This window comes from Apus apus, chromosome 9 (assembly GCF_020740795.1).
Source record: "Apus apus isolate bApuApu2 chromosome 9, bApuApu2.pri.cur, whole genome shotgun sequence".
NCBI lineage: Eukaryota > Metazoa > Chordata > Aves > Apodiformes > Apodidae > Apus > Apus apus.
In genome coordinates this window covers 14,861,600-14,875,622 of record NC_067290.1, presented here as the reverse complement: position 1 = coordinate 14,875,622, position 14,023 = coordinate 14,861,600, and the positions used below count along the sequence as shown (strand labels likewise).

General features: G+C 40.4%; 1 protein-coding gene across 4 annotated transcripts in view; it reads left to right on the top strand.

Annotated features, from left to right (window-relative positions):
* Window positions 1–14,023, top strand: part of DCAF1 (DDB1 and CUL4 associated factor 1) — a 50,097-nt gene extending 36,074 nt beyond the window's left edge. For 3 of the 4 annotated variants that reach the window (XM_051627376.1, XM_051627377.1, XM_051627378.1), the window contains exons 23-24: window positions 9,059–9,314; window positions 13,010–14,023. In XM_051627376.1, the coding sequence (XP_051483336.1) occupies window positions 9,059–9,314; window positions 13,010–13,068 (315 nt within the window). In that variant the 3' untranslated portion in view covers window positions 13,069–14,023. Of the gene's footprint in view, window positions 1–9,058; window positions 9,315–12,085; window positions 12,142–13,009 lie in introns of all 4 variants that reach the window. The other variant, XM_051627379.1, reaches the window with a different exon arrangement.

Here is a 14,023-nt window from a genome sequence, read left to right as displayed (position 1 = left end):
TCCCCTTTTCTCAAACCAAACCTTGTAAAATCAACTGATCCGTTACATATATTGCCCTCAAATGATCAGGCTGACTTAGCTGGCCTGTGCATGGTACTGCTGCAGTAACTGTTTATGATTTCATTTGAAATACTTGAGAATAGCACCTCTGTAGCTGGGTTCTTCCTTGGCTGTTACCTGAGCCTTTCATATTTGAGCTATGGAAAGCTGCTTTTTCCTGGTTATAGCCAAGTAATCCAGCCTTGTCAAGCCTAGTTAAACAGGACAGATGCTAAATGGATACTGATACTCTGTGGTCTGTACTTACTGGGATAACTGATGGAAAGTGAAGCTGTAACATGCTCACAAACTGGCTCTTGCTAAGCTTTTTTGTTGTATGTTTTACTCCAAAAATATTAGTGCTTCTGCCTTGAACTTTCATGAGTTTGGTGTATTGTTTCACTGCTGGGTGAGTACCCAAACAGGTCCATCAGTGACCAACACTCTCACTCAAGTATTTGCAAAACTATACCCAGTCTACGGGAAAATAATCAGAGTTCCCTATTCCTCAGTCCTGCAGCAACATCCTCCTCCTCTTCCTCCTGTATTTGCCACTGTTTTGATACACTCCTTCAGAGTTAGCCTTAGGAACAATACAATGACTATCTGAGCTACTGGTACAAATGCTGGACCATCTTTTGGTTGCTAGCTTGCTTAATATCCCTTTCTTGGCTGTTTAGTGTCCCCTGTTTCACTCAATCTATTGTCCTATGTAGTGGGGCTGACCAGGAATTTCAGAGGAAATGGTGCAAAGGAAAGTCAATGTGCTGATCTGGCCTAGAAATGGCATGTGACAGGTGGTGTGGGCTGGAAGAGACTTCAGAATATTGAGTGATCAGAAAAGCTAAGACCAAGGGAACTGGCTGAACACAGAGTAGACTCAAAACTGTGAAACTTGAGTGAGTTACAGGATTTTCAGCCTATGCGTTTTTACCTCTAGTTTTTCTTTCCATATTAGTTCTTTAAGGCCTGTTTTTTCTCTCTGTGGTACATGTGGATGATGGTGCATCTGTGAGGCTCAAGTGGTGTTCTCAGTTACTGTCATGTTCAGAGAGACTTATGGCTTCAGCAGCAGATTGCTTCACCTGGCTGTCCCTGTCCTATAAAGTGTGTTCTACTTCTCTTGCCAGAACTGAAGAACTGTTGATTATCCTGCAGTGCTTCTGGGCTATCAAAATGGTGATGGTAGGTGTGTAATTTGTCTTTTTGCATTGGCTTAGAAAATTCTAGCTGATGTGAAATGAAAGCTTTGGAGATGAGGCAATAAAGACTCGAAGGACAATTGCTATTCTAACACATGGTTTAGCCAGGATAGAGAATGTTGGGTTTTTTTCTCAGCTTTCTATGTGGTCTTTGTAATCCCAGTTTCTGCTTTTACTTTAGAACTCTCCTCCTATCTGCCTGCAACAATAATTCCACTGTACTTCTGTTGCTGTTGGTTTGCTATAGGTTTGTTTTCATGTGGATGCTTGTTTTCTGGGGAAGAACCCACAAACCTGAATCCATATTGACACATGTATTTGAGAACCATCAGACCATGTTGCTGCTTTATCACTAAAAGCTGCCTAGAATTATTTAGGGGACCCCTAGTTTTTCAGGAGCTGTTCCTGTAATATTTGAATATATAGTTTGTTTTGAAATCTTGCTTGAGATGAAATGGTTTACAGAATAGTATCTGGAAATAAGTATTTCAGACAAATGTCTCAACTGATAATTATATACACGTATTTACTGCACATCCTAATAGGAAATTTTGAACTTAATTGCAGCTGAGGAGACTGAGTAAAGAATGGTTTTCCATCAAAGACCTGTTTACATAACAGACATCTTTTGAACAGGCATCATCCAAAACAGATATTTAAAAAACAAACACGTTTTCCAAGTACCTGAGCTTCTTACCATGTTTTTAGGTATTAGCAAATAACTGTGTCTGCTTCAGGCTATTCTGCTGTTTCAGAATCTAGTTTCACTAGCTGTCAGTTAGTGCAGACTGAGGAACACACTTTTCTAAAATTCCTGGAGTAGCTGGGATCCAAGAAAATAAATGCTGCCTCAGCTGTGATAAGAAAAGTCAGAAGCTTGAAAGAATAAAGGCACAACTTCTCCTCCATCGAGGGAGAGTTAGTGTACCTGCCAGATTTTGGAATTCCTTTACACATCATTGTTTTTTGTCAAGCAATTAAAAGAATGGGCTTATTTTTGTGAGTTAGAGTTGTGAGATCGTGAGAGGAAGGAAGAGAAGCAGACTGAGAAATTGCACCTAGTTCCAGACTCATATCATTTCTGAGCCCTGCAGCACAGAGTATGTAATAAACACAATTGAACGTATTTATCCCTGGCATTGAGGAGGGTATCAAATGTGAAATGATGACTTGCACATGTCTCAAAGAGGACAAGCACTCTGCAGTTAGTTTATCACAAGGTACATACAGTCATTTTGCAGTGAAAACATTGCATAGGCAAAAGCAGAGTGTTGGTCAAAAGAGTCCCAATTAAACACACCAGTCCAACAGAGGCCCAGTTACTGTGAAGTTTTTGTTTATCTGTATCATGGATGCTTTTTCATTCATTACAGGTAAGTAATTGTTAGACAAGCTAAGCCTGCTTACACAGATGAAGAGAATAACTGCTTTTTATTTCTTCACTCCATGTTTTACCTCTGTGACATACTGTATGCTGTGTGCTGTTTCCTGTTGTAAATCTGCACATACCTACACCTGCATAGAAGCCTATGGTAAGATTCCTTGCTTGTTACATATAGTAACTTCTGCACATTCCCAGGCTTCTAAGTTTTTAGCTCTGTGACCTCATTAATGGCTACAAAGAAGTAGAAACTCTTAACACTGAACTAGCCAAGAAGGTAAAAGTAGCTGCAGCCCTGTAGTGTGAAGGAGATTAATACTTGGAGTGAATTTAATGGTGCAACGAGAGGAGTTGAGTTTAGGGCTTGCTAGCTTAGGAAAGGGTGGAAACTCAGTCATCTAGGATGTAAAATTCATTCTGTGCTTGACCCCTTAGAAGGACTATTGGCTATATTTAAGACTTTTTTTTCCACTGCCCATTGTTCAGGAAGTGTTAAGGAGTGAGCAGGGGAAGGAGTTGGATAGAAACTCCTTAAGTGACTGAAAACTAGGCATTGTAACTCCTGAGAGTTGCATAGCAGAGGATCAGGAAGTACCAATGTGCTACACGGATGCTTCGGAAGCAAAGAGAGCAATTGTCAGAAGATAAGACAAGGGGATTGTCTGTGGAGAAAGATAAATTAATAAAATAAGGAGAAACTTTTATTCCTCTGGAGTGGAACATTGTTCATTGAACTTCTATTTGTACAATGATCAAATGTTCCTTTTTTATGAGAGCAAAGCCCCTTCCCATGCTGGAAATAAGTAGTAATTAAAATAATGCTGATAATTTGGAAGAGACCAGGTTACTAAAAATCAGTTTGCTTTTCTGTAGGAGAAACTTGTGGGAGGAGGTGAAATGGGGGGGAGAAATAAACTAATAGGTGGTTTTGTGTAAAAGCAGGTAAACTGAACAAAATAATGAAACACTAAAAAACATTAATTTCTTTACCAAAAAGAAGACTAGAAAAAATAGAGAGTTAATAGAAGCAGATGCTTACCAGCTAGCTACAAATATCCAGAAGTTAATTAAAAATGAGCTGAAAGATTTTAAAAAGTAGGAAGAGCTTCACTAACACTTGATTAACTGTTTTGCAGATAGAGAAAAGCAGCCTCATAGGTGAAATTAACAATAGTTAGAGTAATAATAGAATAAGATCATACAGCATGATTCAAACTGAGAGGTGCAATAGATTGTGTTTTCAGAGTGAGGATCTGTTGCTGGAAAGCATCTGCAGGTGAGAGGTGTTGACTTGGAAGTGATGATAGGAGTGAAGCATGGGGCTGGAGAAGGAGCAGGTCTGAGATGATGACAGCTGTACAGTTCATAGAGCAGTAACAGGAAGCTGGGCAGGAAACTATTGATGTAAATACTTGCTTTGAACTGTGAATCAGCTCCTAGTAGAAGAAGAAAAAATGGAGATGTTAGATGAAAAAATGAAGCTTTTTGTTACAGCTGAAACCATGTCAAATAAGCAAAAAATCAGTGACCTGTAAATCTCAAAACTAAGTTAAGGTTTCCTAATCTATACAGTGCAGAAATATGTTATAATAAAAAAATAGTTCTTAATGTGTATTTTGCATCAGAGTTTGAGTTAGTGAAAGACAGATTTTCTTGAGCTTTTGAATGTTCCTTGAGAGACAAATACTGGTGAGTATGTTAAGTATCAAAAACTTAAACTACCCAAAAAGACAGATTTTTGTGAACTTTGTGTAAGCAAAATGAATGGGCAAGGGAGAGCAGTAAGACTTTGATGAAAGTCTGTGAAGTGTGTGCAAACATGCATCAAAGAACAGTATAGAAGAAAATACATTGATTGATCAAGAGCAAAGGATATTTATTAGGCTCTGAATGGTCTGAAAATACTGGCCACATGAAGAATTTAGTCAAGTGTTCTGTTCTTACAGTGCTGCCACCCCTATATATGCCGTTGCTCCAGGCTCTGTGGTTTAGTTTTTTGTTGTAGTTTCAAATGATAAATTAATCTCACCCTAGACAAACTGATAGCTCCTGCATCCTCTGTACTTGTCTGAAGTGTTTAGCTGATGATACTATACATTACTGACTTACATTAAGACTTTCTGAGTTAAACTGTTACAAACCCTTTGTATAGATGGCTTTTTTCAGCCAAAGCTAGTCTTTATTGGTTGAGTCAAATTAACTCTGAGTCAAATTAACTCTTTAGTTGAGTCAGACAAATTCTAAGTTAAACTGGGGCCTGCCCTTGTGTGGACATCCTGCTTACATCTGTGGGTAGCTATTTCACACTGAAGTTGCAGCCTCCCTCTTTGCTATCCCCTTGTAACTATAACCAGGCTTTTGTTTTGTGTCTTCTCACTTTAAATTGTCAGTTCTGTCTTTTATTAATTGGCTTATTTTTGCAGCCTTCTTGATTTCACTCAGGTGAACCAGCACCGTAAGTATTTATGCAGAGAAGTGGGGCCAGGAAGCCATTTTGTGTGTGAAACAGAGTCAGTGTTTCTAAGGTTAAAATTCCTTTATTATAATTGCAATGCTGTGTTTCTGAAGAGCAGAAAGAGTTGGTCATCAGGTATGTTGATACTAAAATGACCTCTGCATTGCAGCTGTTTTGTAGTGACATCTCTGTGTGCTGGAGATGAAGAAGAGTAACACTACTACTTTGTTGTGAAAATAACACAGAAAACTCCTAGTATTTATGTTTACTAGACTAGATAATAAATTAATACATATCTATATTATATATAGTTACAAATTTGAATCTCATTAGGGGTCAATGGGTACTCTATTTCAAACTGTTCTATTCTTGGCATCTATCAAGGTAAAGTTAATCCTGAATTTAAGTATCTACAAGCAGTTAATATACCTTAATCACTGTGTAGCTAAAATGGGTAACAATGTGACATCCTTCATTCAATAGCTGGGCTCCATCAGGTCCCTCTGAGTGTTGCCTACTCTGTTTAAAAGGGAGCATTACTTTTTTTCCTTTTTTCTGCATCACAGCCTCAGGTTGGGATTGTTTGTAATCTCACATGAATCACATAGGAAGGTGGGGCTTTGGTCTGGCTGTGTCGTAATGATAGTGACCTGGCTGTAGAGCAGGCACACAGAAATACTGGGCAGTGAGTCAGAGTGCTGATTGCAAGGTAAAATGTATTCCAGAGGGAGGGATATGATGTGATTCCACAGTACTACCCTCATGCCTTCTGTAAAGATAACTGGCAGCTGTGAAGTGGTTCCTGTTAGAGAGGGAAGAGAATATCCTCCAAGAAAGCAGAGGAGGAATGTGAGCACTCCATGAACAGTTCCAAGTGCTGATCTTACCAGCTTTTACAGAGAACAAGCTAAATAGAAGAATATCTTTAGGCATGTAAAGGAGTTTGTGATGGCTAAAACAGTTCTGTGATACTGTCTTAAGTCATATGGAATGTGCTGGCCCATGGGTTCTATGGATCAGTTTATTCCAATGAGGAAGATGAGCACAGGTGCACACTTTTTTTGCACAGGTGTGCATGCTGGTTCTTCTTTTCTAGCAGCACCTCTGTCATTGCCTAAAGCTCTCAGGAACTGCAGATGAGTAGGCAGAACCTTGCTTTTGTAGGTTTTTCCTTCCCAAGTCTGGATATGGTTTGGAATAACTGTTCTGTCTATCTTCCCTGGTGACATTTTTCCGTGTATTTTTTCATGGCTCTCACTCGGGATGCTTGCCTGAGTCACTGAGCAGGACATATTTATCTGTGTAGGGATCCCTTACATGAGGCAGTTGTGGTGTCTGATGAGGCTGCAGCCTCAGTATCTGTTAACAGCCTGGGTGTCACTTACATGTGTTGGGAGTTCAGTGTGAGGAAACACCAGGTGGAGTCTTGCCCAGCTGTGTCCCAAAAATTGGGTTTGGGTGCAGAAGCTCAGTGTTCTCTCCTAGGAGAGATGGCACATCTGCAAGCCTTGTGCTTGTGCCTGCAGAGTTGGTGCTGGGAGGTTGTTCAGAAGCTAATGCAGAATTCACTGGCCTGTTACTTAGCAGAAGCACCGCATTTTTCAAGTTCCTGTTTCTGTTCTTTAAAATGTGACAAGGTACTGGTTTTTCACTGCTTAACATGACTGCTCTTGAGCTGTGTTCAGTGTGGTTTTCACACTATTTTCTGGTTTACCAAGGACAGTTATAATTTAGATTCCATCTTACTGTTCTTAGGTGGTTTATTAAATGAGTGTGGCCTGATTTTAATTGCCTACTTCAGATTTCAGTTCTTGGGTCTTCTGTTGCTATTTGTGTTTTCACAAAAGATTTTTTTTTCCTCACTGGTTGATATAATCCTTCAGATTTAATTTGCAGCTAAATATACACCCTTTCTGTATAATATGATGCTTATTCTTGTCAGCCAGAAGAAATCTTTAGCTTTATACATGTGTTTCAATTAATCCTATATTCAAAATATTATATTGCTATATATACCTTGCCTTAAACTCAAATCAAAATGTTGATATAATAGCATTTTGTTTTCCAATAAATACATTAAATGTGAAACGTAATAAAATTCAGTAGTTTTGATGTTTTCTTTTGAGCCATTATGGGCTAGATATTTAGGAAAAAAATGCTTTCAGAAATTCCAAAGATGTGGAAACTAAGAGGGTACCTAACTAATTGCAGAATCCTTTAGTTTTCACTGACTCTAAATGCATCTCGTAGACAATACATTTTTTCCTAATGTCTAGTTGTGTCTCTGTCTCCAGACACTGAAAAATTTGGCTTAATTTTTCCAAGCTTTTAAAATAAATTGATCTCTTCCTTTCCAGCTTCAGAGTTGTTTAGAGAATGAGAGGAAAATAAACTCTCCTACCTTTTCAGTTTTTAATCAGTTTTTCAATTCTGAATAGAGTAGTAAAGTTGAAGATATTGGTCTCTCTGCGGATACTGCATAGAACAAAAGTAAAAGTTATTAAAGCAAACCCTTTTGTTCTCCCAACATATTTTATGAAAATTGTGCTCAGTAAGGCACTGAAGTTCAACACTGTGAACTGCAAGTAAGATATTTCATCTATGCAACAAAAAGCAATGTCTGTTCATTTGGGGACTCATTGACTCCTAAGTAAAGTTTGTAATTACTAAAAATAAGCATAGGCTTTCATACAGGTTGTTTTGATTTTAAACTTAATATAAGCTCTTTCAGAAAGCTGTATGTAGCAAAGCTATGTTTTTATTCTATAATCTCCATGTCAATAACACAGCACTTCTGGTCAGTAGAGGAGACTTGGCTGCCTTTTGCAAGTGAAGGAACAATAAAATCTCACAGGCTTTTTGGCATTCCTTGTTTCTTTAGCCTGTGACAGATGTTGGATTTGTGTGGGTGTGGTGGATTTTTTTTATAGCTCTGTCTGAGGAAAAGTAGGTTGAGGAGATGACAGTAAGGTCTTTTTCTTCTGTTCTTTTATATCTGGAAATACAGTAGTCTAAACAGCACAGTGTGAGTGTGGTGAGCTTGGGGAACAAACTAACCCTTGAAGTGGGTTGGTAAGTATCTTAACTGCTTCATAATTTTGCAAACTGTGTTCCCTCCCAAAACAAAGGGCAATTAAGAGTGAATGACTGGAGAGCTGCCTTCCTGCCACATGAGAGCAAAAGGGTGTGACTGTGGAGATGTGCAGGTATATTGAACCCTTTCTTTGGGTCTTGGAGACTTTCTGGAGCTGGCCTTCTGATGGTGCTTTTTGGCCTCATTAGTCTGGAAGAACAACAGGACTGTTAACAGTTTCTTGCCATTCAGTTTTATCTGTTAGACACAGATTTTCTGAGTTGAATCTGTACAATGAGAAAGTCAGTTACTTTATTAAACGCAAATTAACATGATTTGATAAAGAAAGATCTTAGTCCACAGGTAAATGCCAAAGATGAGACTTCTGAACTGCTTTAAACAGTTCTGTCATCTGAAGCTGAGTGATTCAGGGATTGGTTAAGGTTAATTGTATCTTTCCTACGTTTTACATCTCATCTAAATGAGGAACAATGGAGAGACTGAATGTCCATCCTGCATGCTGTTTGATGCAAAATAGATGGTTTTGTCCAGCTGAAACTAAAGCAGTTTGTACCAGACTAGCAACAAAACCATGGATGAATGGATCTTACTGCATGTCCTTCTCAAGGGTGCATTGTGGTGACATGTTGATGGGCAGTGTTGGAAAGAAGCTTGAGCCAACAGTGCCTCTGTTGCACCAGCATTTTACAGATAAGACTCTGCAGGCCTGCAAATGATCTGGCATGTGTCATGTTTTGTAGCTGTGGAGAGAAAGTGTTGGGAAAATGTTTATAATGTGTCATATCTGGATATGGGGGGAAGTGAAGACTATAGGTATGCTTTTCTTCAGTTACTCATTTTACAATTGTTTTAATGTTTGCTATGGACTATTTTTGCTGTCTTTACAGGATGATGAAGAACAAGAGGAAGAAGATGATGATGAAGATGATGATGATACAGATGACCTCGATGAACTAGATACAGACCAGCTGCTGGAGGCTGAGCTGGAGGAGGATGAGAACAATGAGAATGCTGGTGAGGATGGAGAAAATGACTTTTCTCCCTCTGATGATGAGGAGCTTGCCAACCTCCTGGAAGAAGGAGATGAGGGTGAAGATGAAGATTCTGATGCTGATGAGGAAGTTGAGCTGATTCTTGGAGATAGTAAGTATGTGCCCGGCTTGGTGACCACAGGTGACTTTGTCCTTGTTTAGTGTCCTGACAAATACACAACATCTAAGTTGTCCCTGAAATGACTTAGCTGATTTTCCCCCCTGGCTTGTATAAAAGGCACAGATCATCATGTTTGTTCACCTGTGACCTCTCAAAGTAATCAGTCAGTGAAAACAGCTCTTGTCTGAGAGAACAGCTGTGAGTTCTGGATAGGAACGTGTCTCCTTTGTTCAAGTGCTCCCAGGTGTGTGTGTGTGAGCTTAGGCCAGAAAATTCCATGTGAAGAAGCCTTGTCTGATTGTTTGTCTGTCCTGCTCTTCAAGGGAATGCTGGTTGAACTGCTGCCTTACCTGTCTTCTCTGCCTTATTTATACCTGCAAGGACAGAAGCATTTTTGGTCCTTAATGCTATTCTTTAGTAATTGCTTGAAGTGCAAAACAAAAATGGCATTCCTGACTTTGCTGCTTTTTTTTTTTTGACTGTTCTGAAGCTAAAATAACTTAATAACTTGTGTGATAAAATTTAAATTGTTCTCATTTCCTGATGATCCACAGATACAGAAATTTGATAAATTGACAAAGTGTGTATGTGTGTGTATAAGGCAGCAAGTTCTGATCTTTCTTATGTAGCAGTTCAGTTTGGGAAAAGGCTTCACAAGAAAGAGGAGTTAGACAGCATCAGGCCTGGGATTTGTGACACCAGCTTCTGTTATCTTTTTTCCAGCACAATTTTTGAGGATGTGTGGCCAAGCCACTTAGTTCTTAATTTCCAAGCTGTAAAATGGGGATAATATAGTTACCTTTAGTTAGAAGGTTGTTAAGTGTAAGTACATTGGGCAAGGTATTTGAAATACTGCAGTGACAAGAGTTTAATGTGAGACCTGAGGTGGGAATTAATCTTCTGTGCCAATGTGCTGGACGATTAAGCATCCAGGCCTTAGTTTGGGACTAGTGAGACTGGCAGACTCATTCATGTCCCTCTTTTCTGTTAGATTGTAGCTCAGTTAAGGATGTGGCCACATCAGTTTGCCTGTTATTCAGTGAGGTCTTTCTACTGTTCCCTTGAAGGCAGTAGGTAAACAATGCAGGGCCATATGGAACATTCACATAGCTCAAATTCATTAATAGCATATTGCAGTTCAACGTTTAGGGATTGCAGAGAACTTCTGCCTGTCCCAGTAGCTGGCAAGACCTTCTTGATGCGACTCCACTTCTGTTTCCACAGGGGTTGCAGGGCCAGAAGCTGTTAAAAGAGCACCCAGAGTGCTGTAACTTGAATTGTCCAAGGGGCAGAGTGGAGGGGAAGTTGAGGCCATTTCAATAACTATTCCTGGAACAAAACTAGGTGCTACTTGATGCTTAGTTATTTCAAGGGTGCTGTGCAAAGCAGTATGTATTATGAAATGACCACACCTGTACACTGTTTAGGGATTGAACCACTTGATCAGAACTTTGCTCTGGGATTGCTGTGGAGCAGCAGGCAGCCCATCCTGTGCCTCTTAGGCTGTGTATCAGCATCATTGGGGAAATGAAAGCAGGGAGTGCAGCTCTGCCAGGCTGATGTATGCATGGTCCTTGCACAGGGTTTGATGAGTGGGGTTCTGTGGCTTCCTCTCTGTGAAATCAACTTCATCTGGTTTGCTTTTGTTTCTTACCCAGCAAGAGTAATTAAAATTCCCCTCTACTTTGCTTATGCTCTGATCCAGAATTACAAGCTGTAAGGGCACTGATGCTGTTGCCAAGTACAGATCTGAGGCATGGTGATGTAAATAGAGTGCTTTCTGCTACAGATCCTTGCTATATTTTGGATGAACCTCTCTAGCATACAGTGGATGTGCTTCAAAACAAAGCAATTCAAAGAGCAGTTTAAATTGAGTGGTTTTGGCTCCTTGTGCTTTAGAAGAGATTCCTTTTCAGGACTAGTCCATGGAGAACCTTTTAAGTATGAATTGGTCTTCCTCCTCCTCTGTCACCAGCTTGGGGAGGGTGGATCTGTTTGTCTTATCAAAAGCAGTGTATGCGTTGTGCAGATCTTTCAAGAGCCTGTTCCTGGGCCAGTGGGGTGTCCTTGAAATGCATGTGTGACATAGGGTAGTAGAAATATATGGAATATATACCAGCAGCATGGCTGACTCCTCTTCCTCTTCTATAATCAAAAGTGGCAACTTGAGGCAGGTCTGTAAGCTTCTGCCAAGCAGTTATCTGCAGTCAGATTTACTTAGAGACATGGGGCTCAAAATGGAAAGGTTGTGTGGTAGACAAGAGAATAAAGTTAGGAGATCCCTTTTCAGTGCTTTCCTCTGGTGTTTAAAAAACCCCCAACAAACGCACAACTTTTCCCGCTTCTCTTCTTCTCCAGAGTTTCTGAATTGTCATCTTGCTTGTGCTTCTTTCTCTCCTCCTGCGTAAGCGCAGCTGCTGCAGCACTGACTGGTGTTTTCCAAGTCCTCTTACAGGGCCGTGGCTGTTCTGAGAGCACTGAAGGCCCCTCAGGTTAGGTTCAGTGTGATGAGTGGTGAGACTGGAGCATCCCTGGCTGATCATAGTGGAAGGCTGATCTTCAGGGAGGAGGGTTGGGGGAAAGGGTTTGTGCCCTCTGCTGCTTGCCCATGGTTTTTTTTTTTGTTCCTAAGGAAATCTGAATCTTCCAGAAGGCCTTGCTTACCTTGGCAGGCATTTTAGAGATCCAGTATAACTGAGATGGCTAAGAGGAAGTTTTGGTGTCTTTTTTTTTTTTCTTTTCTTACTATTTTTAACACCTAGTTAACTGCAGCATCCAATGAATTCACATGTGAAAAAGAACCAACATCACCTTGAAGGTAAGGCAGGACACCTCTTGCTGCCAGAACTGCTACCACTTCCCTCTTCCACAACTGAGGGAGGAGAGGTCTTATGTTCTAAGATAGAAAGCAAGTGTGTATGTGTGACTGCTTCTGGCAAATCCTTTCATGTCTTCATTTTGTGCCACAGTGAAGAAAACCAGGAAAAGCACAATTTTCAGGTCTCCTTTAATGAATGCTATGTAGTTTAATTACAGAAACTTTCAGGTTGCTAGAGGAATGTTCTAGTTGTTAGTGTATGGATTGCTTCCCCCTCTGTGGGGAGGTCTCCCACTGTGCTGTCAGAGGGGAGTGACAGGCCAGTAAGAACCAAATACTGAGGCAGTCTGGGTCTGACTGACTATGTGATGAAAGCCCCATGCACATTATACTGAGGCCATGTTTCACCACATCAGGTTGGTGGAACTGTCAAGCTTGCTTTCAAATAAAAGCTGTGAGGAGTGTCTCTGCCAGATCTGTCCAGCCCCCAACATGAAGAGCTATTGCACTTAGATGTGCACAGTAAGTTGTCTACGCAGCTCATGTGCAGTAACTTACTGCTGGTGTCCTTCTCCCCATCTTGTCATGGGAAAAAAACCTGCCAGCTAATAGAAACTGCACTTGCTAAAGCTGCTGTCCTCTTGACCCTCTGTTTTAACCAGGGGAAGCAAGCTCTGGTGCAGATCTGCTAACTGCTTTTGATTTGAAAGGCACTAATGGTGCTAGCTGCCTCTGCATTGCTGGGGAGCTGCTGGTCCCAAGGAGGTGGTGGCCATCCCTTGTAACTAGGAATGTGTGGCCTTGCTTAGCAGCCCTGACAGCTGTGTTCTCACACAAACCAAACATAACCTACGTGTCTCCTTTGCAGCCGACAGCTCAGATAACTCTGACTTGGAGGACGACATAATCCTGTCTCTGAATGAGTGAGGAGTGACTGCCAGGCGGGGTGTTGGCAGGAGGAGATCCTCCCTTCCTCGCAGAAGACCGGAGACCAAATTGGAAACCGATTTGGAGCACCCCAACCCTTTGTCTCCTGGGAAAACCTGAGGAACTCCAGCCCATCCGCTGTGTTGCTTTGAGTCAGTTTGAGGCTTGGGGCTAAGTCTGAGGCTCTACAATAAAGAGACCTGGGGTTAGGCCTCTTTTCTCTCTGCCTTTTTTTTTTTATTTTTTATTTTAGGCTGAGGTGACTCTCCTCTTCAAGGAAACTTCTGAAAATATTTCACAATATATTTTCTTTGTATAAAGTTCTTTCCTAAAGAACAGAAATAGTTTTATATAAAAACAAACAAAAAAAAAGAACAAAAAAAAAAGGCAAGTGTTCTAGTAAAGAGGGGATGAACTTTGTATTCCTGTAGTACCTTCATACAATGGGGTAGGTTTGGGGGAGAAAAATTGTTTAAAAGAAGAGGCATTTTTATGCAACTACTAAGTGAAAGAAGAGGATCGTGGTTTCTAATATTGTTGAGGAGTGAGAATATTTTTATTTTAAATATTATTTTATTTTTAAAAAAAAGCAACAGGTGTTAACACCTGCTAGTGCGCCAGTGTGTTTCAGATGCTTTTGTCCTCCAGGGGAGAGCCCCAGGGGTATTTGGGAACTGTACAGGCTGTTTAATGTGGAGATTCTCCACCTATAGTGGGAAGCTGAAATCCTGGCTTGGCCAAGTTGGAGCCTGGTATTCCTGAAAGCATGGCAATCTGGGATTGAAGTTTGAGCCCTCTTTCTCCCCTCTGCCCTTTGTGGTTCAAGTTTTTTAATCTTTTTTTTTTTTTTTTCCCTCCCTCTTGCCCTCTGTGTGGAAACTGCAAATTGAAGGCCTTTTTCTTTAATGTAAAGTGTATTTATTAAAAAATTAAATAAAAATCCTGTCTCTGTTTA